Source organism: Desarmillaria tabescens (genome assembly GCF_030435595.1).
Source record: "Desarmillaria tabescens strain CCBAS 213 chromosome Unknown EV420scaffold_12, whole genome shotgun sequence".
Classification (NCBI taxonomy): domain Eukaryota; kingdom Fungi; phylum Basidiomycota; class Agaricomycetes; order Agaricales; family Physalacriaceae; genus Desarmillaria; species Desarmillaria tabescens.
In genome coordinates this window covers 66,901-89,406 of record NW_026848311.1, presented here as the reverse complement: position 1 = coordinate 89,406, position 22,506 = coordinate 66,901, and the positions used below count along the sequence as shown (strand labels likewise).

The 22,506-nt window shown below is 47.5% G+C and overlaps 8 protein-coding genes and 4 non-coding genes across 12 annotated transcripts; 4 read left to right on the top strand and 8 right to left on the bottom strand.

Annotated features, from left to right (window-relative positions):
- Nucleotides 1-38: 38 nt before the first annotated feature.
- Nucleotides 39-2,340, bottom strand: EV420DRAFT_1267933 (esterase 1; the record flags this gene model as incomplete). The annotated part of the gene is made up of 11 exons (XM_060467415.1): nucleotides 39-143; nucleotides 198-232; nucleotides 294-458; nucleotides 514-636; nucleotides 691-1,267; nucleotides 1,322-1,408; nucleotides 1,456-1,626; nucleotides 1,685-1,763; nucleotides 1,818-1,903; nucleotides 1,976-2,100; nucleotides 2,193-2,340. The coding sequence occupies 11 exons, from the start codon at nucleotides 2,338-2,340 to the stop codon at nucleotides 39-41; spliced, it is 1,701 nt and encodes a 566-aa protein (XP_060332446.1).
- A 238-nt stretch (nucleotides 2,341-2,578) lies between these two features.
- Nucleotides 2,579-2,663, bottom strand: EV420DRAFT_t116. The gene has a single exon. It is a non-coding gene; the product is annotated as a tRNA-Ala (tRNA).
- A 148-nt stretch (nucleotides 2,664-2,811) lies between these two features.
- EV420DRAFT_1267539 (glycoside hydrolase family 1 protein) lies at nucleotides 2,812-5,049 on the bottom strand (the record flags this gene model as incomplete). Its single annotated transcript, XM_060467393.1, has 13 exons — nucleotides 2,812-3,021; nucleotides 3,071-3,186; nucleotides 3,239-3,399; nucleotides 3,450-3,469; nucleotides 3,523-3,543; nucleotides 3,596-3,615; nucleotides 3,673-3,777; nucleotides 3,829-4,023; nucleotides 4,078-4,214; nucleotides 4,264-4,386; nucleotides 4,436-4,572; nucleotides 4,627-4,934; nucleotides 4,992-5,049. The coding sequence occupies 13 exons, from the start codon at nucleotides 5,047-5,049 to the stop codon at nucleotides 2,812-2,814; spliced, it is 1,611 nt and encodes a 536-aa protein (XP_060332445.1).
- Nucleotides 5,050-5,234: 185 nt separating this feature from the next.
- On the top strand, nucleotides 5,235-7,211 carry EV420DRAFT_1306330 (uncharacterized protein). The gene is made up of 5 exons (XM_060468489.1): nucleotides 5,235-5,519; nucleotides 5,597-6,120; nucleotides 6,175-6,192; nucleotides 6,245-6,259; nucleotides 6,316-7,211. The coding sequence occupies exons 1-5, from the start codon at nucleotides 5,459-5,461 to the stop codon at nucleotides 6,793-6,795; spliced, it is 1,098 nt and encodes a 365-aa protein (XP_060332444.1). The 5' UTR covers nucleotides 5,235-5,458; the 3' UTR covers nucleotides 6,796-7,211.
- An 84-nt stretch (nucleotides 7,212-7,295) lies between these two features.
- EV420DRAFT_t129 lies at nucleotides 7,296-7,386 on the top strand. Its single transcript has one exon. It is a non-coding gene; the product is annotated as a tRNA-Ser (tRNA).
- A 600-nt stretch (nucleotides 7,387-7,986) lies between these two features.
- Nucleotides 7,987-8,058, bottom strand: EV420DRAFT_t115. The gene has a single exon. It is a non-coding gene; the product is annotated as a tRNA-Ala (tRNA).
- A 63-nt stretch (nucleotides 8,059-8,121) lies between these two features.
- On the top strand, nucleotides 8,122-9,848 carry EV420DRAFT_209414 (uncharacterized protein). Its single transcript, XM_060481214.1, has 3 exons — nucleotides 8,122-8,370; nucleotides 8,430-9,677; nucleotides 9,730-9,848. Exons 1-3 carry the CDS (start codon nucleotides 8,350-8,352, stop codon nucleotides 9,799-9,801), a joined length of 1,341 nt encoding a protein of 446 aa, XP_060332443.1. The 5' UTR covers nucleotides 8,122-8,349; the 3' UTR covers nucleotides 9,802-9,848.
- A 473-nt stretch (nucleotides 9,849-10,321) lies between these two features.
- Nucleotides 10,322-11,801, bottom strand: EV420DRAFT_209411 (uncharacterized protein). Its single transcript, XM_060481213.1, has 6 exons — nucleotides 11,544-11,801; nucleotides 11,219-11,486; nucleotides 11,074-11,162; nucleotides 10,754-11,021; nucleotides 10,484-10,697; nucleotides 10,322-10,428 (listed from the first exon to the last, which is right to left on the bottom strand). Exons 1-6 carry the CDS (start codon nucleotides 11,674-11,676, stop codon nucleotides 10,369-10,371), a joined length of 1,032 nt encoding a protein of 343 aa, XP_060332442.1. The 5' UTR covers nucleotides 11,677-11,801; the 3' UTR covers nucleotides 10,322-10,368.
- A 324-nt stretch (nucleotides 11,802-12,125) lies between these two features.
- EV420DRAFT_1532111 (uncharacterized protein) lies at nucleotides 12,126-14,170 on the top strand. The gene is made up of 19 exons (XM_060472711.1): nucleotides 12,126-12,246; nucleotides 12,362-12,504; nucleotides 12,560-12,578; nucleotides 12,632-12,711; nucleotides 12,761-12,859; nucleotides 12,916-12,925; nucleotides 12,975-12,992; nucleotides 13,047-13,072; nucleotides 13,124-13,149; nucleotides 13,200-13,231; nucleotides 13,299-13,323; nucleotides 13,374-13,385; nucleotides 13,444-13,459; nucleotides 13,514-13,553; nucleotides 13,602-13,702; nucleotides 13,754-13,841; nucleotides 13,903-13,931; nucleotides 13,987-14,015; nucleotides 14,071-14,170. The coding sequence occupies exons 2-19, from the start codon at nucleotides 12,443-12,445 to the stop codon at nucleotides 14,103-14,105; spliced, it is 747 nt and encodes a 248-aa protein (XP_060332441.1). The 5' UTR covers nucleotides 12,126-12,246; nucleotides 12,362-12,442; the 3' UTR covers nucleotides 14,106-14,170.
- A 2,197-nt stretch (nucleotides 14,171-16,367) lies between these two features.
- EV420DRAFT_1532100 (GMC oxidoreductase) lies at nucleotides 16,368-19,337 on the bottom strand. Its single transcript, XM_060472710.1, has 16 exons — nucleotides 18,973-19,337; nucleotides 18,840-18,918; nucleotides 18,699-18,782; nucleotides 18,574-18,639; nucleotides 18,480-18,520; nucleotides 18,360-18,417; nucleotides 18,191-18,305; nucleotides 18,080-18,135; nucleotides 17,957-18,027; nucleotides 17,581-17,903; nucleotides 17,345-17,523; nucleotides 17,147-17,285; nucleotides 17,013-17,098; nucleotides 16,802-16,958; nucleotides 16,685-16,744; nucleotides 16,368-16,635 (listed from the first exon to the last, which is right to left on the bottom strand). Exons 1-16 carry the CDS (start codon nucleotides 19,085-19,087, stop codon nucleotides 16,450-16,452), a joined length of 1,815 nt encoding a protein of 604 aa, XP_060332440.1. The 5' UTR covers nucleotides 19,088-19,337; the 3' UTR covers nucleotides 16,368-16,449.
- A 350-nt stretch (nucleotides 19,338-19,687) lies between these two features.
- On the bottom strand, nucleotides 19,688-19,769 carry EV420DRAFT_t114. Its single transcript has one exon. It is a non-coding gene; the product is annotated as a tRNA-Ser (tRNA).
- Nucleotides 19,770-19,808: 39 nt separating this feature from the next.
- On the bottom strand, nucleotides 19,809-21,098 carry EV420DRAFT_1478185 (uncharacterized protein; the record flags this gene model as incomplete). Its single annotated transcript, XM_060469460.1, has 5 exons — nucleotides 19,809-19,968; nucleotides 20,026-20,201; nucleotides 20,254-20,437; nucleotides 20,493-20,641; nucleotides 20,700-21,098. The coding sequence occupies 5 exons, from the start codon at nucleotides 21,096-21,098 to the stop codon at nucleotides 19,809-19,811; spliced, it is 1,068 nt and encodes a 355-aa protein (XP_060332439.1).
- Between the last annotated feature and the right edge of the window lie 1,408 nt (nucleotides 21,099-22,506).

The following is a 22,506-nucleotide window of genomic DNA, read 5'->3' as shown; positions in this document are numbered from 1 at the left end:
CTAAACTGCTCTCCGCCGAAACTTGCTACGATATGAATTCAGTGATGGAATACATGAGCCTTAGAATTGATATAATCGATTTGCTCCCGCCGATAATCATCTGCGACAACAGTCGTATTGTTGCACTCAAACTGTAATAAAACCTAATCAGGGAAGCCCGTCAGCTCAATTGATATTTTATCTCAAATAAGGTGTACCTCGCTGGTTGGCAAATACTGCGGCCAGATTGGACCTAAGTGGGACGTCCATCATAAGGACGAGTTACGCAAGACACAGACAAGAATAGCACGAACGAGCATGACCCAACCCATCGTTGGGATCCAAAGATGTCGCAAATGAGATCCAATAATCAAGCATGGTTTCACTCAGTTTCCATTGGGCAGCCGAAGCTCCTTTCATACGATCCTCCCAAATTCCTAACCCGCCAAATACGAAAGAAATCTCTGCAGAATGCAGCACTTAAATGAATAGTTAATATCTAGCACAGCTTGCCAAGAAGTACGGCCAACAAACCTCCGGACTGAGGTGAAAAGGTAGGCAAACCACAAGAAAACAGATACCCGAATGTCTTAACACGGTTATTCGCCGCGTGCTGCAAGATCATGCGCCGTTGACTATCAAACATCAGGTCGCCATCTAATAAACGCAATGATTAGATCATAGGGCTACATATCGAAAGAGGAATCGAACTCATGGCGGCCATCCTTTTGTAGCCAGATGAAAAGCCAAACGTATCGTTCCCGGTCCCATATGGTGATCCTAGAGCAGGGTCGTCAGGATAAAGCATCATCAAATCATCCATAACGGCAGAGGGTATCATAGGCGGCCCATAAAATTCATTGATAATATCCTTGATTCCATCCTCGGAAAGATCACGATCGGAAGGAACGAATATAGTCCCTGAAATATAAGTTATTGCGTGTCTGTTCATTGTTGCATAGCACTTGCCTTCGTCTAAATCAGTGCCAGCGATAAAGGGGAGTCGAATATTGTCGAGAAGTCGGCTCGGGAGATCGGGAACCAGTCCCCCTTCGCCGTCGACATTCGGAGAGAACCAGAGCTCATTGCTTGCTCTAGGATCTTTGTATAATTCCCGCATGCCTTCCATAATGGCGGACGAATTAGCTTTACGTAGACAATTCACTGAGAACGAGGTCCCGACCCAGGAGCTGCATCCTGGAACGAACGAGACAAAGGTATTCCAAACCTGTTCGTTACGCTCCGCGGGGAAGAAGGGAAGAGCTGCCGCCGCTCCTGATTGAATAATCTAGCGTATCTTTAGTCATGAAAGGTTTACTCCTCAGTTCGAGCGGTTTCGTACCGCACCAGCTGCCAGGTTTGAGATGTGTGGTTGCAAGAGAAGGACAGATATCATAACTCCTCCCGCGCTCTGCCCAAAGATGGTCACCTGGCCGACCTTGGTCAGACCTTGCAGCTAGGAGGCTGCAGATTTACCTTTTTGTTGTCCCCACCGAAATGCATAATATTTTTGTTGATCCATTCCAGCGCCATCATCTGATCCTTCATTCCGAGATTCAGATATCTTCTTGAAGCAGCCTCGCTTCCTTGCGGGAAACCTAAAGGTCCAAGGCGGTAGTTGAAGTCTACATAGATGATAGGCGTGCCCTATAGTTGTTTTACTCGTCAGCAATGACGGACGAAGCCTCATGTAAAACCATTATACTCTGGCGATACTTCTGGCGACAATAGCACTGCCGTTATAGAAGGATGACGTTCCTGCGCTGAAGCCGCCACCGTACGTCCTGTGTCGAAGCGCCTAGTCAGAATGATTCCGAACAAGAAAGAGGTCCAGGTACCAGAACATCACTGGTAACGAAGCGTTCTCGGGAAGAACCGCAGGACGAAGAATGTTAACAGTCAGGCAGTCTTCAGATACCATGTGCTCTTCGATACCCTGCAAAGTTCAACCAATTGTCTGAGTTGCAGTCTACTTGTACGAAGGTCTGAAGCTCACAGGTTGTATGCACGAGTATCCGTATTCACTTGCGTCAATGATATTATGTTTAGCTTGGATATCCGTCTTCGCAACCGGAGCTTTCAGTCGCAATGGGCCGACTGGTGGCTCTGCGTATGGTATGCCTGGTATTGAGTGTGGATATCGATTAGTACTTCGTTTGGTTCAAAGTCTTTACAACCAAGGGTAACCCAGTAATCAGATCATTACAACGCACCCCCAAAGAACTCTTGATGAGCTCCATCGAAAAGGATTTCCTTTCCAATGAATGTAGAACCAGGAAGCCGGACTTCAGGAGCTGAGTGAACCTGAAATGATGAGAGAAACTGCAAAGTGAACGCAGACAGTTGGTCCAGTCCGCGCATATCTTTGTCGATGAGAGTTCAAGCAGAGGTCTAAAGCCGCCAGCGAACTTCGAAGTTGATGAGTTATAAACAAGCCACACGTGATGTACTCCACTCTCATCGCTTCTCCTGATACTATTATCATGTTTCTGGAGCTGAAAGGCCAGACTTCGTTGTAGTCAACATTAAACGGCCTGAAAATGACAAACTTGAATCAGATGAAATAGGTTCTTGTGAGGTGAGACTAAAAAAAAAGTAATGGACACTGTGGGAATTGAACCCACGACCTCACGCAGTCACCAAACAATGCGAAGCGGGCGCGCTACCAACTGTGCCAAGGGCCCTGTATTTCCTATTGAAAAATCAATATATGAGGTACTGCGGAATTGAGGACATAGGTGAAATTGCAGATTACTCCAGGTTGCATGATGTGAAGGTATCAAAATTCAAGGGTAAATAAGAGTACATCTGTGAGAAAAACAAGAAAGAGCTTCATTTACGATTCACCTGAACCAAGCGCACGATGGCATCAACCCATCGTGCCACATACGCCTTAATCCTGCTCATCAGTGACTTCGGCTTCGGCAGCGTGTCAGGACTCGCCGTAACGTTGATACTAGAAGCCTTAACGTTCACGTTCGACTTGACACTGCCAGCTTTCGACGTCAACGTATCTTCGTCCGATGAATGTTCTTTGAACCACTTGGAGCAGGTCAGTAGGGCAACAGGCGTTCTTTGTAAGATACCGTACCCTCACAAGCTCTTTTGCAGACTCCTTTGGGAACCGTTCTTGCGTATTGTAATCCACATATGTCACTCCAAAGCGCGTGATGTACCCATCAGCCCATTCGAAATTGTCCAGGAAGCCTTATCGTGGAACGTTGTCAGAAGGTTGATACAAGGCTCAGAAAGGACTTACTCCAAGGGAAATACGCTCGTATATCTACACCATCCTCATGAATAGCAGCCAGAAGTGCCGATGTTGTTCCGCGGAAGTACTGAACCCGGTCGTGGTCTAGCAACGCTTGCTCTAAAGGCATAGCATCTTCATCTTTGACGGCGAACCCGTTTTCTGTGAGGCTGAGACACGTGAACAGGAAATCCAACAAAAAGAAAGAGAGAAACAGTACTATATGGGCATGTGGTACCGCTTGACGGATCTTCAATGCACAAAACGGGAGTATTATTTAAAAGAGTACGTACATTCCATAGATAACTGAGTAACTTGATGGTCATGAGATGGAGTATATTCATCTGCGAATAAATGACGACTTACAGATCGGAATCCTTGCGGGTCTGAGAACGTTGGAATCATCGACACGCACTAATGGAAAAAAAGAAGACGGTGCCTACAATCTTGTAACCACGCACAATGTGCTTGAGTTCCCAGCTGCGACCCATCTGGTCTCGTGAAAGTGTAATCGACCAATCCCTGAAACTCGTCGTCTCCGCCCGCCCCTGATATCATTCAGTTCTTCGTCACCCAAACAAGGAAAGAGGGCGACTGACGGCACAAATTTGTTGTATATGTATTCATCCCATAGAAATCTGATGACCCTTGGACCAACCGGATCTCTTCATCCGTAAAGTCTGGAAGACGATCCCCAAGCATCTGACGCAGGTACGGTGGGTAATGGCCCAGGTAAATTGGGTCGGCGAACCATCCTATGGCGGTGTCAAGGGCATGCTGAGCTGCGTCCACATCTGACCGACAGAAAAGAAGATAAGCATGCACGGTTTTACTAGAATAAGACTCACTTTCAGGACTGTCATCCCAAGGCATCTGCCAGTCACCATTGAGAGTTATTCCAATTTGACCGCCCTGATTCGGCTTGAATTCTTCCCTGTAGAGCTTCACAGCTGCAGCGTGGGAGAGAAGTACATTATGGCCAACACTGAATAGGTTTGAACGAGGGTAAACTGATATATATGCTGAAGACCTACATCCACGGCTCTCGGCTAGAATCACCCTCGGCTGAGCGTTCGCGGTCACTGGATCTTCCGGGAGCGAAAACCCCTCGGCCATATCCTAGAACAGAGACACACCAGGGCTCGTTTATAGTAAGCCTGTAGCGGTTGTGCTGAGTAGAGATGGAAATTTTAGAAAATTGCGCACCAGTATTTCACGCGATCGCCAAATGCTTCGAAGCACACCCTAGCGTACCGGGCATAATCCTTCGTAATCTCCGCCTGATTGAGCCATCCGCCATAGCGGTCATGCAAACCTTGAGGGAGGTCCCAATGATACAGCGTCTAGAAAATAAGCATTAGTCACCATCTCTCAACGACACCCAAAATGTCACATACGACGAACGGAACAATTCCATTCCTTAACAACTCGTTAATCAAATTGTTATAGAACTCGATGCCCTTCGCGTTAATCGGATCATCCCTGCCGCCTAAAGGAATCACTCGACTCCAGGAGATAGAGAAACGGTAGGCTTTGACGCCGTACTCGACCAGTAGCGCTACATCCTCTTTCCACAGACGGTATGAATCCGTGGCAACTTCACCATCGCGTCCGTCAAGCGTCTTGCCTGGTGTCTTGGCAAAGTCGTCCCAAATGGAAGGACCGCGCCCATCAACAGACGTAGAACCTTCGATCTGGAATGACGCTAACCCAGAGCAAATACGTTTTAGTAACGTAACACACCGACTAGGACTGAACATACCCGTTGCGAAACCCCACAGAAAATCTTTAGGCAGCTTGTTTATGGAAGGAGCTGTCATTGTAAGAGGACCATTTTCAAAACGCCATCGCGCTGTCCTTTATATCCTGTCCACCTACATCATTTACCGATATCAGAGAAAGAGTATTGACACGCCCTCCGAGAATACTCCGTAGGGGAAGATGACGCTGCGAAAAGGTAAAGGAGATTTGCCGGATGCTCGGGAAAAGACAATGGCTCGCATACAGATCTTATTGAGATTCAGCCCTGAATCGCTTTGTTTCCATCTCATCTTCTTGGTACCAACCAGATGAAGAAAGACTTTTGATGAAGAGGCAGGGGGCGTGTTATTCTTGCGGAGAATTATCGGCGAGCACGTGATTGGTTCCCACTTCCCTCTCCAGCGTTGCTCCAGATTTTCTCAAGCACCAGGCTTACAAGAACCCGCAGTCAAGATTGGCCTCGCGACGATGACTCCACCAGCGAGACAAGGCTTTGCGATCTTCGGTGCCGGTATCTTCGCAACTGAAGGTAAGCTCATATCTTGAGATATCTAACCGTTCGCTTACAATATCACATCCGATATTTCACCTTTCCCCCGCATGTAGCATACATACCGGCCCTCGCAGCTCTAGGAGAGGCTGCGCCCCCACTCAAAGCCGTGTACTCACGCTCTGCTAAGAGCGCCGAGAGTCTCTCGACTGCCGTTGGTAAAGCCTTGAGCATCCCTGCGCCGGATGTTTACCACGACGGCGAAAACGGCGGAGGAATGGACGCTGTTCTGGCGCGGGAGGATATAGCCTCGGTTCTTCTCGTCTTGCCCATTCCTCTGCAGCCATCAGTGATCCTCAAGGCACTGAAAGCAGGCAAGCATGTCTTGAGCGAGAAACCGGTTGCCCCTGATGTCGCAAGCGGGGTTACTCTGATCAAACAATATCGGTCCGAGTTCCAAGGGAAGGGGCTCGTGTGGCGAGTCGCGGAGAATTACGAAGTGGAACCGGGGATCCAGGAGGTTGGGAAACTTATTGGCAATGGAGCGATTGGTAAGGTTATAGGGTTCAAAGCTTGCGTTTTGAATTACGTAGACAAGGACTCCAAGTATTACAAGACACCGTGGAGAACTGTGCCTGAGGTACGCCGGTCTTTCATTGCTTGCCTGCCTTCTTGACGGACAATTGGCTTGTAGTATCAAGGAGGCTTTCTAGTGCGTGCTTTTCTTCCGTGGTTCTGCAAGTTCTAATGTCCCCGGCTGTCAGTTGGATGGCGGCGTCGTGAGTATATTGACTTGCATTCAGAGAAAAACGGATACTCACGCTCCACGTTGTAGCATACTATCGCCGTGTTGCGCGTTCTGCTTCCTCAGCCCATTACACACCTCTCAAGTTTTGCTTCGCTTAACAAGGATTATCTCGCGCCTCATGACACGATCCACGCCATCGCCAAGGCCTCGGAGCATTACAATGGCACCATCGAGATGTCTTTTGCGTTTCCAACAGTGTCCAAGCCAGTCTCGGCGAAGGATGCATACGTTGTTACAGGGACAAAAGGATATGTGTCAATTTCTATGGAAGGGGGATTCGTCAAAGCTGTTCTCACGACGGAGAAGAAGGAAACGGTCGTGGAAGAGAGAATGAGAGGCGTTGAAGTTGAGTTGGGTAGCTTTTTCAACGCGACAAACGGTAAGGAAGGCGTTGAACCATTTGGAAATCCGGTAGGAGCTCTGAAGGATGTCGCTTTTATCGAGGCTGCCTTGAAGAGTGAGGGCGCACTAATCGATCTCGGTCTGTTGGTCCCTGACTTGAAATAAAGAACATGGAAATAGTTTATGCTGTAGCCTTTTGCTTTGCCACTTTGCGCGTACGAATGATGATCCCATGTAAACTTCGGTCCATCAGGGCACATGATTACTCTTGTTGCGATATTACTCCGCTAGTAGCATCTGGTAATCGGACCAGAGATGTATCGTGTGAAGGACCAGCAATCAACCCATATATGATGAAACATGGAGTAGCGAAGTTCGAAGAGGCGTTTCGTAGGAACCGGTGGACATAGATGGATGAATAACTCCGGTGGTGAAAGATACCAATCGGTTGTAGCGTGCTGCGCAAACCAGTCTGCAGACTACGTGAGAGAAGCCAAAGCAATTCGCCTTTACTGAGACAGTGCCGTAGTAATTAGAGAAATATGAGCCAGGATTGCAGTTGATCAGTATGTGGTAAAGGGGAGAGCGTTGTCGAAGGGCTAGGCCCTTTTCTATTATTTAGGCTTATTTGGATTAGATATTTATAGAGAACCTCACCGTGAGACGGCACTATAGCCAAGTGGTTACGGCGATAGATTCGAATTCGCGTTCTTCTATTACTCTCTGAGTGCGCAGGTTCAAATCCTGCTGGTGTCGTTATGCCAGCCTGACTCCACCGTTTTTCTCAGAATTTTGTCTTCTCGTTTTGCACAGATTCTTGACCTTGTGTAGCGCTGCGCCCGAAACCTCCAGGGGAGGGTAAGATATGGTTTTACACCAACCCCTCCCCAAGGGGGGTGTTTTGATACGGTATTTTACCCTTACTTACCTATCACATGACTGATGTGCCACAGTTGCAGAAATTTTCCAAAACTCGCATCTTCATGTTTTTAAACATGTTTTTGACATAAGGGTTTGTAATTTATTTATCAAGATCCCTCATCTGTCAATGTACCTTGTAAATTGAAGTATACATATAATATCATTGAATTATTGTGCTCAACTAGCTGTCACATGACAGGTAAGTTACCTCGACAAAAAACCCTACAGGGAGGGGAGGTAAAATACCAGTAAATAACTGGTAACTTACCGGCCTGAAACTCTGGTGTATCAAAACCTAGGGTTTCATGTGCAACCCTAACCTTGTGGTGTATCAAAAGCTGGGACACAACATTCTGCGTTGTGCAGTCCTCAGTCCTCAGAGAAGCCGCAGTTCAGAGCATTAAAAAACAATCCCAGGCAGAGGGAAAACATATCTGGACACTATGGGATTTGAACCCACGACCTCACGCATGCGAAGCGTGCGCGCTACCACTGTGCCAAGTGCCCACTATTTTAGATTATTCCAAGGTTCCTCCGATCGGGGAGGCCTCACAATGAATTTATTTTAAACCTCCATCTCCCAGAGAAACAACGTTAAAAGAACGCGCATCAAGTCATTAGCCGGTGACCGTGTCTCGACCCCGCTTCCATCAAAATGTTTACCATCATTTGCATTTCACGGTACCGCTGTTCGTTTCCCCAATGCAACCTTACGTGATGATGTTTTTTCACTTGTATCCACATTGAAGATTTCTCGCTCCTAGGTTTTACTAAACTACGAAACTCTCAAATATCTGGATGGCGTACACCACCATCAAGGCTGGTATTCTTCTGGTATCTCATGCTTGATTCTCATACGGAATTGAACTCTTTGTTAGAAAATAGCCAAAGAGGGCTCGTTACCAGCATTAGAGCGTCTCGTGTCCATCGTTGAAGACGACGAAAACACCTTTCCCCAAATTTTCTCCGTTTTTCGATATCGTCTTCGTAATACCAGCGTTCCTAATTCGTGGCTTGATCCGGATCAGCCTCATCAGTCTATCATCGTCGCCAGATCTTGCCTCAAAGCCATTGCACTCGGGTTCCAGATCAAAAACAAAACTCCGCTGCGGCCTGATCTAATTCCTCAGATCTCTGAGGTCCTGCCTAATGTCCTTTCGTGGTTCATGTACTTCATGAAATTCTACCTTCTCGACAAAGCGGACGCGCTACCCGAGTTCGACTCTGCAGAGGATGAGCTCACGTTCAACACGATGAGACTCATTGCCGACCTCTCTGAAATACCCTCATTCGTTCAGATATTGGGCCACTTTCCAGATTTCATGCGTGTCATCACGGAAGTCTGGATTCTCACCTCTGCAAACGACCTGAACATGGCCCAAGCTACGGGACGCGCCGTCCAGAATATGACATTCGATACCAACGAGCCCTGGCTCAATGATTTTGATCAAGTCCTTCGTACGACATCCATCAGCGTGGCTAATCCCTGCCTCGGACGTCTCATCCTCCAAATACACTCCCGAGAACCGGATTACTACGTGCTCAAGCGCTGCATGATGACCATGTTCAATTTTTCCGCCAATTCTCCGCCTGTCAAGCGGGCCTTTCTGGCTGCCGACGGTGTCAGGTGGACTTGTCAACTTCTACGACGTCTATCGTCTCGGAAGCTCGTGCTATCGATGACGATGGATGACTTTGAGACGTCAAAAGGCATCATCTCGCTTTGTGCGTCCTATCTCTCCGGAGCGTTCACGGATCAATTCACATGGGTAGCAGAGGCTCTTCAGGACCATCTGCTCTTATCCATCATGAAATGTCAACCGTACTTTATGCTCGCGGGAGGAGGACATACGCCTGATCGCACGACAGGTAACACGCTCAATGATGTACTGGTACATCTCTTGAACGAGGTCAACTGTCATTCTATTATTCGGGCAGTTCTACGGCAGGCCACTAGAGCTGTAACAGAGGTCGAATGGCACCCGTTGTCGATAGAGAAGGGTATTGAGAAGGGCGCGCCCAGGCTCTGGGAAGCGTGGACAAGGTTGAAGAAGGTCATAGCGACTCGTATGGAAATGAGGAAACATTATCTTTGGCGAGACAAAGCGGAGTGCATGAATGCGGAGGTGCGTTATTTTCGCGAGGTTTTTGGGCTAGCCCGTCTGAGAATAATTTCAGTGTACTCTGCCTCCGCAAGTAACCCCTGAAGCTACGCTTCCTCCACTCAAGAGGTGCGCAGGCTGTTACTAAACATTTTACTGTTCCAGGCTCTGCCAGAAGGACGCATGGAACAACGAGCATCGAGAGATCTGCACTCGGATAAGAAAGAATCGAAAAAGTAAGGCTACATACGTCAAGCTAAACGCAGTACTCATCTCGTTTTGCTCAAGGAGGGACTACTGCCGCCTATGAACCCACGAGATGGCGCTTTCCTCTTGTACCTTGTGCAGTGCGACATGAGGAAAAATCCTAATCATATCAAAACTCTGAAGAAAGAGTATAGGCAATCGCATCCGGCTGATAATCTTCCCCTTGTAGTCGCCGTCAACTATCTTGTCGTGCCTAGGACGTTCAGTGTGTTTTCGGCATCGGTGTATCGGGGAAAACCCAATTGGGATCAACATGTAGCAGATGCAAAAGCAGGGAAAGGGCAGCTTGTTTTTCTATCAGTTCCCCATGGACCGAGCGTTTCAAATGAGCTGAAACTCATACGTGTCATTTGAGGGACATTGGGAATGATACACTATTCAACTCGCCACCCGCCACTGAGGGTATCAGTATACATAAATGTTGTTTACTGAGGAACCATAATAACTATCATGTCGTAAGGCCTTTCACCGTCGCCTCCATATACGCTTTGGGGTCATCCCAGTGGACCTGTGAGTGTATATAAATATAATCCGGACCTGAATAATGAAGAGGGTTGACGTACGAAATGATTTGCTCCTGGGATTTCAATAAAGCGGATAGGCCGCTTGGGAGCGAAGAGTTCGTTCCCAAAGAATCCCCACACACAGTACCAGTTGGATGCGGTACAAAACTGATGAACGATTTCCAGCTTGGGGAGAATCTTCTTGATAGCTTCTTCATCGTATAACGCGGTCTCGGTCTGCTTCCTGATGGTAGGTTGCATCGGAGGGAAATACCTAATTTAAAAAATGCTAATGAGTCGAGGGCGAGGAAAGAGGCGATAGAGACCTACATGGGAAACTCCATTCTTCCAGCCGCCTCGCCGTCAAACGTGACTTTCATGTCATCTGGTGTCATGTTCTCGATTGACGGGCGTGTGCCACGTTTGCTGAAGTCAAGCCCGCTGGGGGAACGCGACGCGAGATCCGGATGGTCGTAGTACGTGCTGACCCAGTATCCAAAGTTAGCAAAGATTTCTTCGGCCGTCTTGAGCTCGGGATCGGTGAATGGGTTATACCCTTCTGGGGGTTGATCGTATCCGAAAGCGAGATGGGGTGGGTCTGACGTAAATATGAGAAAAATTGAACGTCCGGATAGAAGGGGAGAACTAGCCGTAGAAGATCATCTGTCGGAAGTATGGCTCCAGTGCGTCGTAGGTCTCGCTGGGTATAACCTCCGGATGGGAGAGAATGGAAAGCGGACTGAAACGGAGTCAACATCAATATCATGGCAAAACTTAAGCGAAAAGTGAACGCACGTCGTAGTACCAAGACTCCATCCAACGGTAGCCAATCCTCCAGACTTCCCGTCGGTGCCGATCTTGGGAATGTCGTGAGTCTTGACAAACCAAGCCAAGAAGTATGCTGATTCGGATCCCAGGCGTTGTAAAAACTCAGTCTTTCCCTCCCTTAACTCTGCGAGTTCCTCATCGGTATACTTCGTTGAACCTGCATAGTCACGTCTGTTCAGGATGACAAGACGCAGATTATTTTCCCCCGCCATCGGGAGGAGCTTATGGAAGGTGTCTAAAACGACGAAAGAATGAGATGTACGCGACATCGAGCATCAGAAGGAAAACTTACGGCCTGTGAAAGCACTACCGTGGAAGATGACTACAGTAGTATAGTCGGTCGAGCCCGGCACTGGCCCGCTGTCGGTGAAGAACAGCACTGTGCCATTGTCATCCACAGGACCGACACCAGTTGTATACGACATGAAGAGCAAAGGAGGGGGATGCGAATTTGGTGATAAGTCATGACTGTTGTCGACTAAAATATGCGTAGCCAAGTGGAAAACGTCAGGAACTACATAGGGATCCCGATCAGCGGTTACCGTTGGTATTTTAATTACCTCGATAAGATTTGGCCTGGCTAATATATGTAACTCCTTTGCGTTGCACTCGAAGATGGAAGGCGAAAATGTTCCAATCAGGTCAAAATGGGCCGCCGGAAGGAACTAGTCTTCCCTAGACACTGCCATGGATTATTCCATCGCATATCAGGGGGGATGCAGCACACGATACAGTAGGAGTTCTAGTCTCTGCGAGGGTACACCAGGGTTGGCAGGAAAGAAAACCGAATATTTCCCGAGTTAGCCGGCTTCGAACTCCGCTTGATTTTGGAGTATAGCACAGGTTCACAAGCAATTTCATAATCAACGATGTTCAGTAGCTCTTCATATACGGTGTCATTGGGCTTTCGCATGTGAAGAATACAACCTCAGTGATGCGTATGACAGGAAAAAAAATACCCTACGCGCAGGGATAGGCAATCAAGTGGCAGAAAGGTAAAGGCCCGTAACCAACGCTTTCTGCGATCAGATTTTGATCATGTATCCTAACTTTCATGCAACCCTGCTCCGGAGATCTCCTGTAATACTGGATCGCTAATTGTAATTACAGATCTCTAATATCTCTGCCGACTCAAAAAGTCCTGGGCCGTCGCCGCACAATGTTGCTCGCCCTTCCTTCCTCACGGTCGCCATGGTGGAGAGTTTCAATGCGACCTTTGGCTGTATGTTCATCGCTTTCACAATAGACTTGATGTAAGAACATCATTCTGCTTTTTTCGAGGCGTATACTGACTTTTCTCATTGGTAGGTGCTACGGCGCTGGTATGGTATGTCCGAATTCAGTCTCTCTTTCCACGCATTAAGAACTTTCCCCGTCTAGCTCGTAGTATTCCAATATTTCCGCGGTAACTTATGGTCGGCGGACTCAACCGCGGTCAAGTTAATGGTGCTTTCGCTGGCGTTGGTGATATTCATATCTATGACAATTTCCGCTCTGACAGACCCACAGAGTGCTGGCTACAACCCACATTGTGACTTTTATTGCATGGGCGTATGAGGATCTGATAACACGGTTTGGGGACCTCGCGGGACTGGATAGTATGCCGAGGTGTGTTGGCGTCGTAGCTGATCGCGAGTGTTCGTTAAGCTTATTATACCTATTAGGACAGCACTGGTGAGTCAAACTTTTGGCGAGAAGGACACCAGCAGCTCAATTTCGCCAGGTTCAACTGTTAGCTATCGTAAGGAGGACTGCTTGTCAAATTTTCATCTTGTCACTGAAAGACTCACCCTAGTACATGGTATCTTTCATCTCGCAAGTGTAAGTAGTCCTCGAAGCGAATGTTTATCCTGCGACCTAACGCTACTGTAGGTTCTTCACGTCTCGGATATACTACTGTTCGCATTCGGTTTCCATCTTTATCCACTGTCATTGATTTCCAGTCCAGTGACACACAACTGGTTTCTCGCTGCACCTGTGGTATGTTCATCCTAAATACTTAGATGGAACGGAAGCTTATGGGCGCTAATGATTGCTTGTGTACTAGGGTCTTCTTGCCTTGACCAATATAAGTGCGTTCACGGATCCAGCTTACATACACGGATTTTAACATCCCTCATAGGCGCCGGACTTGGTACGGCATATATGTTTTCGAATGAAATGAACGGAACTCACATATATTCCCCGATCAGCCCAAACGACTCTTGCGTACGGCGTTCCATAAAATCTTCGGTGGCTTTGACGGCTAACTTTCTTCTCTAGCGGTATAGGCGGTACTTTTAGCCATCTGATTCATACAGAGGTAAGCCCATGTTACTTCTTCCCTTCCCCTTCTCATTGTTTCCAACAGAAAGTTACGAGTCTTCAATCCGCATCAACCGCCGCGTGTGACATGGCGATCACTGTCATCCTCTGCTGGATCTTTCATACCAAACGAACGGGTATCAAATCGTCAGTGCTCCCGGTACCGCAATTATTGATAGCTTTTGACGTTATCAATAGAACGGACAACCTCCTTGACAACCTGATCATCCTCGCCATAAACCGGGGGGCGATAACCAGTCTGGCGGCGCTGATGAATTTGATTCTGGTATGCAGATCTTTCCTTTTCGAATCCAAAGCGCAGAAATTGACAATGACTCGTTTGCAAGTTCGTATGGCGGCCCGAGGCAATGATTTTGTGTGTGATTTCGTTATTCGATATAACCTTTGGTTGACCAGCGGTCTCAATACAGTATGATCCCGCTTCTTCCGAGTTGCCAATGTACGTGTTTGAAATTCTGTCTATCCGATCAACGTTGATGGAAATCTCCTTACAGTTTATGTCCTTTCTGTTGTGGGCAGGTACGCCTAAAGCTGAACTCCCACTGTCATAGCATTCTCCTAACACCTATTTCAGCCTAAACTACAGGAGAAGTATGCGGGAGAAATCCGGCAGTTCCCATGAAGTCCCCCTCGAACCTATCTCTGCGAGCCAGCACAACGCAGCGGCCGTCCGTGTGGTACGTGTTTATAAGCTATTTTCAGCCCGATATACCAATACCGTATATTGCAGACAACATCCGTAGTTACATGGAAGGACGGGACGAGAAGCTCAGATAAGGTACGAACATTTTTCCTTCTTCAAATTCACGGCTGGCTAAATGTACAACAGGATAGTGAACGGAAGTACCACGCTGATGCGGTATAACGCCCCAGGTTTGGGTCTACAAAAATCTTCGCTTCTTCTTTGTTTCTAAATTACGGTTTCGTGTATGTATAGATCTACCTCTTCTTCTAACTTCTTACTCGTACAAGCTTTCTACATTACATTTGTCATAGGCAGACATCGACCCTTACCGGGCAGGAGGAATCTGGGCCTATGTGCCCGCATCTGATGCCCGATCCCGTCGGCAGAAGAATTTTTGGCCACCCGCGGCGGTCAGACATTTCGAAGTTCTAGAGTGTACTTACCAGCAAACCGGCCTCCTTCTGGACTTCGCTTGTGAACATATTCGCGATTGGAAATGCTTAACGGTCCGTGATATATATATCAGCGTGGATGTGGTTACTGCGGACGTGCACGCGACATCTTCCCGAAGAGCTTAATTAGAGTCGCCGTGTCGTCGCCACCGAATCTCTGAAATCGGGTGGGTGCAAGATACGAATGTGAAGTTGACTGTCGCTGCCATCCGTCAGGAGTTTGGGATAACATACACAAATCTGATTGAACAGGCGAACAGAAATGACTACTTATCAACAAAGTATCGTAGCTGGGCTTTGGTCATCCCTCAGTCCGACGACAAATAAGTCAATCCAAAATGCCAAAATTACAATAGACCGCTCCCAGCATGTCATTTCGATGACTTTTCATTCTCGTGGATCGGCCCGACATTCCGAACAATCGCAATTATCTTCATGGCAGCCTATACCAGAGGAATGTAAGACAAAGAAAATATCGGTTGTGGAAATGATGCTTACCTGTGCCTTCGGAAGTGGGAGAGGGCGGTATAACCTCAAAAGAGTATTCATCATGCTCGGCGGGCATTGTTAGTTTTGTCGCCGTTGCTTGGGTCTCAGGTGGGGTGTGTGGAATGAATCGAGGATGCTTGATGGGTTTTTATAAATGGCGGGATGGCCATTGGACCGTGGGCCAAAGGCTTTGACTTCTACCTCAAGACCATTGTGTTTATTCAAGTGCCTTTGTTCTCCGATCAAGACATGCTGAAAAGAAGAAGACATGAATGCAAGATCTCAGACTTCGATGTTGCATAGGCTTATGACCCGTTTACAATAACAATAGTGTCTGTGAAAGGAAGGATAAGGAACCTACAGCCCACGTCAATTACTTGAATTCGCAGCAGAAGAAAACTCGGGTAATTTATAATGCCACCTGAAGGATTGAGGATGCTGATGAGTGTTTCGGCTAGAACACTTCGTCGGATGCGACGAAAAGACGGCGAACTTGCCTTCGTTCGACTATCCTCCCAGAAGACTGGGCGTTGCGCACTTGGTATTACGGTCTGCTTCTCTGTTAAACCATAACAAAAAGCGAGGCTGTCATCGTGACACCACCTCCATTCAACATTGAGTGAAGCACTAAGATAATCGAAAAAGGCAAACAATAAAGTCCTAACGTACATGGCCACACAAGGTAACTTCGATGTACCACTTGATCTAACCTCAGACCTGCGATCTGTTTGAGCTTGGTGGTCCATGCTTTAAGGCGTATTTTTACAGGAGTGGTCCCATCTCTGACAGACTTGAATGTATGCGTTTTCTATTGCTTAATAAATCGGATGCAGGTAGAAAATGTAGGAACGAGAGTGACTTGTATCTGAATCTTCGGAGTTCCGAGAGGCAAATTGTAGCGAAGCCATGTTTCTGGACCTGTATTTGAGGTTTTCCTGAGATCTCGGAAGGCTGAAAAGAGAAGGTGCTCGCGTCATGACATTTTCCGAGGCAAATAATACAAGATCCCTGTACATGCGGGTGGCCGCAATATTCCTAGGTAATATCTCAGCGAGAAGATATAGGACACTCACCATGTCAGAAATCTCGTACAGTGTAGTTCCTGAAATGAAAATCCTCGACATTCATTTGATGTACCGCATGTCCTAATGGTTCTGTGCGAACAGGCCCTCACCAAGAATCAAGCTACATTTGATGAGCCATACTAAATACACAGGGCGGTCGATAGGAAAAGACTGACAGGCGCGCTAAGCAGCCTTGATTATATCGGCAGCTTTTTCTGCTACAGCAATCACAACTGCACACGGATGCCCTGATACCTGATTCGGAAAGACCGACGCATCAACGACGCGTAGGCCATCGATACCATGAACCTTCAGATTTGCGTCAACGACGCTGCTCGCTATGTCCTTGCCCATGCGCGCGGATGAAACCTGGAAATCGATCAGAATAATGAATGTGGGAAAAACCAAAATAGCGAACAGGGTGCCAGGTCCCCATTCCGTTCTCTGAAATCCATGCTCTCAGAACTTCATCGCTAATCTGTGAGATACATTAGATTTTACGATTTTGGGAAGAAGATAAGGGCTCATAACTTACTTCATCAGGATCAGCATTTCCAGGATATAACCAGGGCATGGAGCCATCCGATTTGGACCAGTCAATGTTAGAGCAGAACGGCTCCGAGCGAGCCATTCGTAGAATTAACCTGACACCTCGGAGAAGAACATTCATGTCATTCTCGTTGGAGAGATATCTAAGAAGAATTTCATGGACGAGCAGGGCAGGGCACCTATAAAGTACGACTTACTTCGGATCGATTAGCGGTTTGTTCCAGATACTAGCTGTCTTGAGTGAAATTGAGCCTTCGCTGAGAGGCCTCATTACCATAGCGCCCTGATGGCCTTTAGCGAAACTCCGAATGGAAAATCTCGGTTAACATACCATCGACACTCCGGTAACGCCCTTCGGAGGTCGCTTCGTTCCGCCCTCGAGTACAAGAAGGGGCATCCAGATAATCTCGATGTCCGGTGCATTTGGTCCTGAAGTGTTGTCACGTACGGGAGAACCAGTGTTGCGCAAGCTACATGCATTCGCCCAGTTAAACGAATCATGATATGTAATATAGGCACTGTTACTTACGACGGATCATCGGAGCGAACGAACGCGCCGCCTGGAAAGCTTACTCCGGACATGGGTCCTTTGCCGGTGAAAAGCCACCTAATAAGCGCCCATGCTCCAACTAACGGGGAGCCGACATAATCCCACGTCAGGTTGTTCGAGGCCTTGGTGCGAAAGAGAACTGTGCCGCAGCTCGGATGCTAGTCAAAGAATAAACATCGTGAGATTGCGTACGATACCGATGAGGAGAAACTCACATCTAGGAGATGTTGTCCTACCGCAGGATGATCCTTTATCACCGGGATGTCCAGCTTCTCCAAGCTATCGCGTGGTCCAACACCGCTCAGCATCAAGATCTGGGGTGTACCCACCGCTCCCGCACACAGCACTACTTCCCGCGTTGCCCGAACACGGAAATAGGGACCTCCCGGGACACTGGATAGCTCGAGGCCGATAGCTCGGGGTGTAGTAGTAGCCGAGGTGTCGAGTAAAACCTTTTCTACCATGGTATGTGTAGCGACCGTTAGATTAGGTCTTGCGAGAACAGATGGTGGGAGATAGGCAGTTGCTGAGGAGCTTCCTTTAACAAGTTGTCAGAGATACGAAGTATAATAAAAACAAGTGACGACTAACGCTTTCCATTCTTGTCGGTACATGAAACGAACTCTGTCGAGCCGAGTGTCCCAGACTCAGAGGAGGTATCGCTGTTGAATGAACTCGTTAGGTTACGACCTGGAATAAAACAGAAATTCAGACCTGATAAATGGTATGTTAAGCGCCTTGCACGTCTCAACAAGAACTTCGTGAATGGGCTACGACAGAAACCCACTAAGACGTTGATTAAATGGTAAAAAATAACCGACGTACAGCAGGAGGAAAGTGTTGCGGACCTGTTTGCCAAGGCCCGGTTACACCGTGGTCACTGATCTTCACGTCTGGACGACGTCGGTCCGGGTTGAACGTTTCTGCCTTGCGAAAGTAGCTATAATACCATTTAAATGTCGGCAGAATAGCCACTTCAATGACTCGTACTCACGGAAGGAGGTCCTTGTATGACCACCCCTCCGCGCCGAGACGCTGCCACTCATCAAAATCTTCCGGTAAAGCCTTAAGGTCGGGAACAAATCAAGAGCATGAGGCTACAAAAGAATCATACCTTCTGGTGCACATCGATGATATATGAGGCAGTTGATTGCGCTAAGAGAGTAAATGAGATGAGGTTTAGATAGTAAGTGAATCAATAGATAGACCTAGTTCCACCAAGTATCTTCCCTCGAGGCCAATAGATGCGTCTGCTTCCGAGAGCCTCTTGGGGTCTAATGGCCATACAATTTTTTATTTAAAAAAATACAAATGTAAAAAAATGGAAACGTACACTGTCTCGTAGTCCCAATCTACGCCAGTTTTGAACAATTTCGAGAATGCAAGAGGGATACTAGTCAGAAAGTCGGACTCGTGTCTGTTCGTTTAGTACCGCTTTAGTGTCTCAAAATAGAAGAATAGAAAATGTACACACGTCTTGCCAGCTTCGATGAGACAGACAGTAGTACTTGGGTCTTCAGACAGCCGAGAAGCGAGAACACAACCAGCAGTTCCTACGACAGTCAGTCAGAATACGGCTGGGGAAGGACCAAAGGACATTATCTTACCTCCTCCAACTACCACATAGTCGTATGACTTCCATTGTTCGTACTCATCTGAATCCACTTGAAAAGCAACACTTGCAAGGTCGGCAGTAGTATTCTTGGAGTGAAAGCCTCCCATTTAAATGTCGTATCGGGCGTTACAAATTGTGCTAGTAACTCTGGGATGTGAGTTTTAAACAAGTGATGTTGGCGGAACTAGAAGGGACGAAGATCGCGTGTGTCAGATGCTGAACACAAGGTGTACATGACGGAGTCAAGGGCGCCTGGACCCACGATCCACGATTCGGCTTCTGGCACTAGCGTGGGCACTATATTTGTAAAGAAAATTAAAGAAAGCTCGTCATTGCGTTGACGCATCATGGAAGAAGAGGACGTACAAGGGCGGCCGATCCCGGAACTGGCAGCCGCCGAGGAGCGTCATTTATTGACACATCGACTGTTCGCACCTCTGAGCCGGACACCAATGAAGCTTATGACTCAGGACTGTAACAAAATTTTGTTACACTGGGGTTTCGGATAGGTAAGTTACCGGTTAGTTACTGATAATTTACCTCCCCTCGCTGGTCCAGGGATCGGTACAAAACCGTAATTTAACCCTCCCCTGGTTGTTTGGTGAGCGGCCCTAAAGATAGAGCCTCAGAGCCTACATACTGCTAAGGCCGTATGACCCTTGATATCCTTATTCAAGGATAGGGGAAAACAAATGTATAACATCATACAACACCAGCAGGATTTGAACCTGCGCACTCAGAGAGTAATAGATTTCTAATCTATCCCCTTAACCACTTGGCTATAGTGCCTTATTAATTACTATACATCTATTAAATAATGGACCTGGTCTACTCAGCATTCCCAACCCAAATAACAACCTTCCCCACATGCTTCTGACTCTCCAAATACGCATACGCATCTACAGCCTCCTCGAACGAGAACACTTTGTCAATAACTGGACGCGTCGACTCGGGACGAGCACGCAAGAGACGGACTATCGCCTCTAGCCTTGAATAACACACCAAATTAATACGCGAGACTGTAAAAAATGTTGATTCTACTCACTGCACAACAGACCCTGCAAGAATCCCCCGCAGAGTGATACCTTTCTGGATACACATCACAATGACGTTCACCATCCCCAGCCCTGCGGTGTCGTGCGACATGAATCCAATCATATGGACGTACCCCGCGTAGCGTACGGCCGACATTGATTTCAGCAGAGTTCCTGGTCCCCCAACCTGTGGCACGTCGAATTCAAGAAAGACTCGGAACGAGGATCATAATACGTACCTCAAGAACATGATCAACGCCCCTCCCACCCATCAGCCTCAGGACTTCCTTGTCCCAGTCCGGCGTGGTGTTGTAGTTGATCGTATGTGCGGCGCCTAGTTTCTTAGTGACCGCCAGCTTGGCGTCGGAGGAAGATGTTGCTATGACTGTTGCACCGGAGGCGACGGCGAATTGCAATCCGAAGCTACGTGTGTGAAGTTACATTTATAATGAATGGGGAGGGGAGAGGGAGAACGTACATGGATACGCCGCCAGTTCCAAGGATGAGGACCGTATCGCCTGCTTTGACTGATCTGGGGCCCATGAGCGCATTATACGCCGTCAAAGCAGCGCAAGGAATCGTCGACGCCTCCTCATAAGACAGATGTTCCGGTATCCCAACCAAACACTGAAAAAGAATAAATTTCAATGAGAACCAGAAAACAAACACCAATGTAAATCCTCACATGATCCGGGAAATCCCTATACTCAGTCAATACCCCATGCTGCTGGCCGCCAAGCGCCATACGCATCGTATTTTCATCAACATCCCCATCCAAAAAATCTATTGCACCACTAGCGCAGACTCTATCACCGACCTTCCAGCGCTTCACCTCCTCACCGACCGCCACCACCTCCCCCGCCATATCTGAGCACGGGACAAGATCGTCTATCAAGTCAGCTGTGGGGTACTGGTCCATGGCTACCATTAGGTCACGGTACTGCAGAGACACGGCATGGATTTTCACCAGGACATGCTTGGACTTGGGGGGCGGCAGAGGTACGGTGCGCAAGACGAGGTTGGTGTATGACCCTCGGGTCGGGAAGTAGTATGATTGTGTCGTTGCTGGGATCTTCGCAGGCATCGTGGGAGTTTCCAGTAGAATTGGTGGGTAGTCGATGAACACTACAGTCCATATTTATAAAGCAAGGCAATGATAATGAAAGCTGACGAAGCATAGAAATTAGTAGTGAGTGAATGAATAACCAAGTCTGTTGCCAGACAGATTCATAACTAGTAGATAATAAATGCGTACTAATCGGAGGTACAAAAGGAGGTACGTGTGAATACTCAGACGCGGCAAGGAGTACCGAAAGCGACGCGCGTCCTGGCATCGACGCGTAAGCCTGGGAGCCGATGACGCGTAACCAACCTTTCCTGTCATGTTGTACACAAATCCCTGTAGTTACAGGGGAACGAGTTGTACACAAATCCCTGTAACTACAGGGGAGCCATTTGTGTGCACAGGTCAGGGAATTAGGGCTGCGCACCGTCGCCGTCACGGTATTGTATGGTTTTCGGTAACCGTTATACAGAAGACGGGCCGAAGCCGAAAGCACCATATTGACCATTTGTACAGCACAGTATACGGTTGTTCCGTCACCGGCAAGAGCTCTTACAGACGGCCATACAACGTCGTAATACGGCTTATTTTGTTATCTGACTTTTGACTCAACCAAGAGTCTTTTTAGGGCAAATCTATGACACAAAATCAACACAAAATATCCATCATTCAATTCCGTGGCATTACTAACTTCACTTATTAGCCGTTTTATCAAAATTTCGTACACATTCAAGACAATATGCATGACTTTCCTTTAAGTCTTGGATACCTCTAGCCCTACTCAATGTGGCATAGCTCATTATAAGACTAGGTGCGTTTTACAGATTTTTGGCAGTCTCAAAGGTGTCTGACTTACTTCTTTATAAGCCAATCAATTTCATACTTAGGCGCACGGTCATCAACGACCATAGACGGCCGTAATGTACCCGTGCCGACGCCGACAAGGCATTGAAACTGACCATACGGCACGGTATACGGATAGTTCCGTGACCGTCTAGGACAATGGCTTTATGGCCATATACCGTATACGGTACGGTGCGCAGCCCTACAGGGAATGGTACTATACACCCCTGCTGTGGTGAGTCAGCCATCTTGTGATGCCTCTTGTGACTGCCTGGTGTGTGATTATGTGAGCAGTCGAGCTCGCTGTCGCCTTCGACATGCTAGAGTCCTTAGGCACTGTGCTCGACAAGCAAAGTGATACTACAATCGAGCCAAAAATAAAATCCAATACAAAAGTAACTATAGGGCTGCCTTTCTCATCACAGCCAGTGATAGGAACCACATGCATCGTCTCTTGATTACTTTTTCCCATGCTTCCTGTTCCCTTTCGCAAAATCTGATCCCATCCCATGGCTTGTATAAAAATAATATTGTATTATTTAACAAGTAGATATATGGAATAAAGGAATATATCTAGTCATTGGAT

Coding starts and splice junctions, on each gene's coding strand:
- EV420DRAFT_1306330 (XM_060468489.1), top strand. CDS start 5,459: ATGACTCCACCAGCGAGACAAGGCTTTGCGATCTTCGGTGCCGGTATC. Junction 5,520..5,596: donor CGGTATCTTCGCAACTGAAG/GTAAGCTCATAT, acceptor CCCCGCATGTAG/CATACATACCGGCCCTCGCA.
- EV420DRAFT_209414 (XM_060481214.1), top strand. CDS start 8,350: ATGGCGTACACCACCATCAAG. Junction 8,371..8,429: donor TGGCGTACACCACCATCAAG/GCTGGTATTCTT, acceptor ACTCTTTGTTAG/AAAATAGCCAAAGAGGGCTC. Junction 9,678..9,729: donor CGGAGTGCATGAATGCGGAG/GTGCGTTATTTT, acceptor GAATAATTTCAG/TGTACTCTGCCTCCGCAAGT.
- EV420DRAFT_209411 (XM_060481213.1), bottom strand. CDS start 11,676: ATGTCGTATACAACTGGTGTCGGTCCTGTGGATGACAATGGCACAGTG. Junction 11,163..11,218: donor TGGAGTCTTGGTACTACGAC/GTGCGTTCACTT, acceptor ACTCCGTTTCAG/TCCGCTTTCCATTCTCTCCC. Junction 11,022..11,073: donor CCGACAGATGATCTTCTACG/GCTAGTTCTCCC, acceptor TATTTACGTCAG/ACCCACCCCATCTCGCTTTC.
- EV420DRAFT_1532111 (XM_060472711.1), top strand. CDS start 12,443: ATGGTGGAGAGTTTCAATGCGACCTTTGGCTGTATGTTCATCGCTTTC. Junction 12,712..12,760: donor TTAATGGTGCTTTCGCTGGC/GTTGGTGATATT, acceptor ACAGACCCACAG/AGTGCTGGCTACAACCCACA. Junction 13,842..13,902: donor CGCTGATGAATTTGATTCTG/GTATGCAGATCT, acceptor CTCGTTTGCAAG/TTCGTATGGCGGCCCGAGGC.
- EV420DRAFT_1532100 (XM_060472710.1), bottom strand. CDS start 19,087: ATGGGAGGCTTTCACTCCAAGAATACTACTGCCGACCTTGCAAGTGTT. Junction 17,099..17,146: donor GCGTTACCGGAGTGTCGATG/GTATGTTAACCG, acceptor AAAGGCCATCAG/GGCGCTATGGTAATGAGGCC. Junction 16,745..16,801: donor GAAATGCTGATCCTGATGAA/GTAAGTTATGAG, acceptor TGTATCTCACAG/ATTAGCGATGAAGTTCTGAG.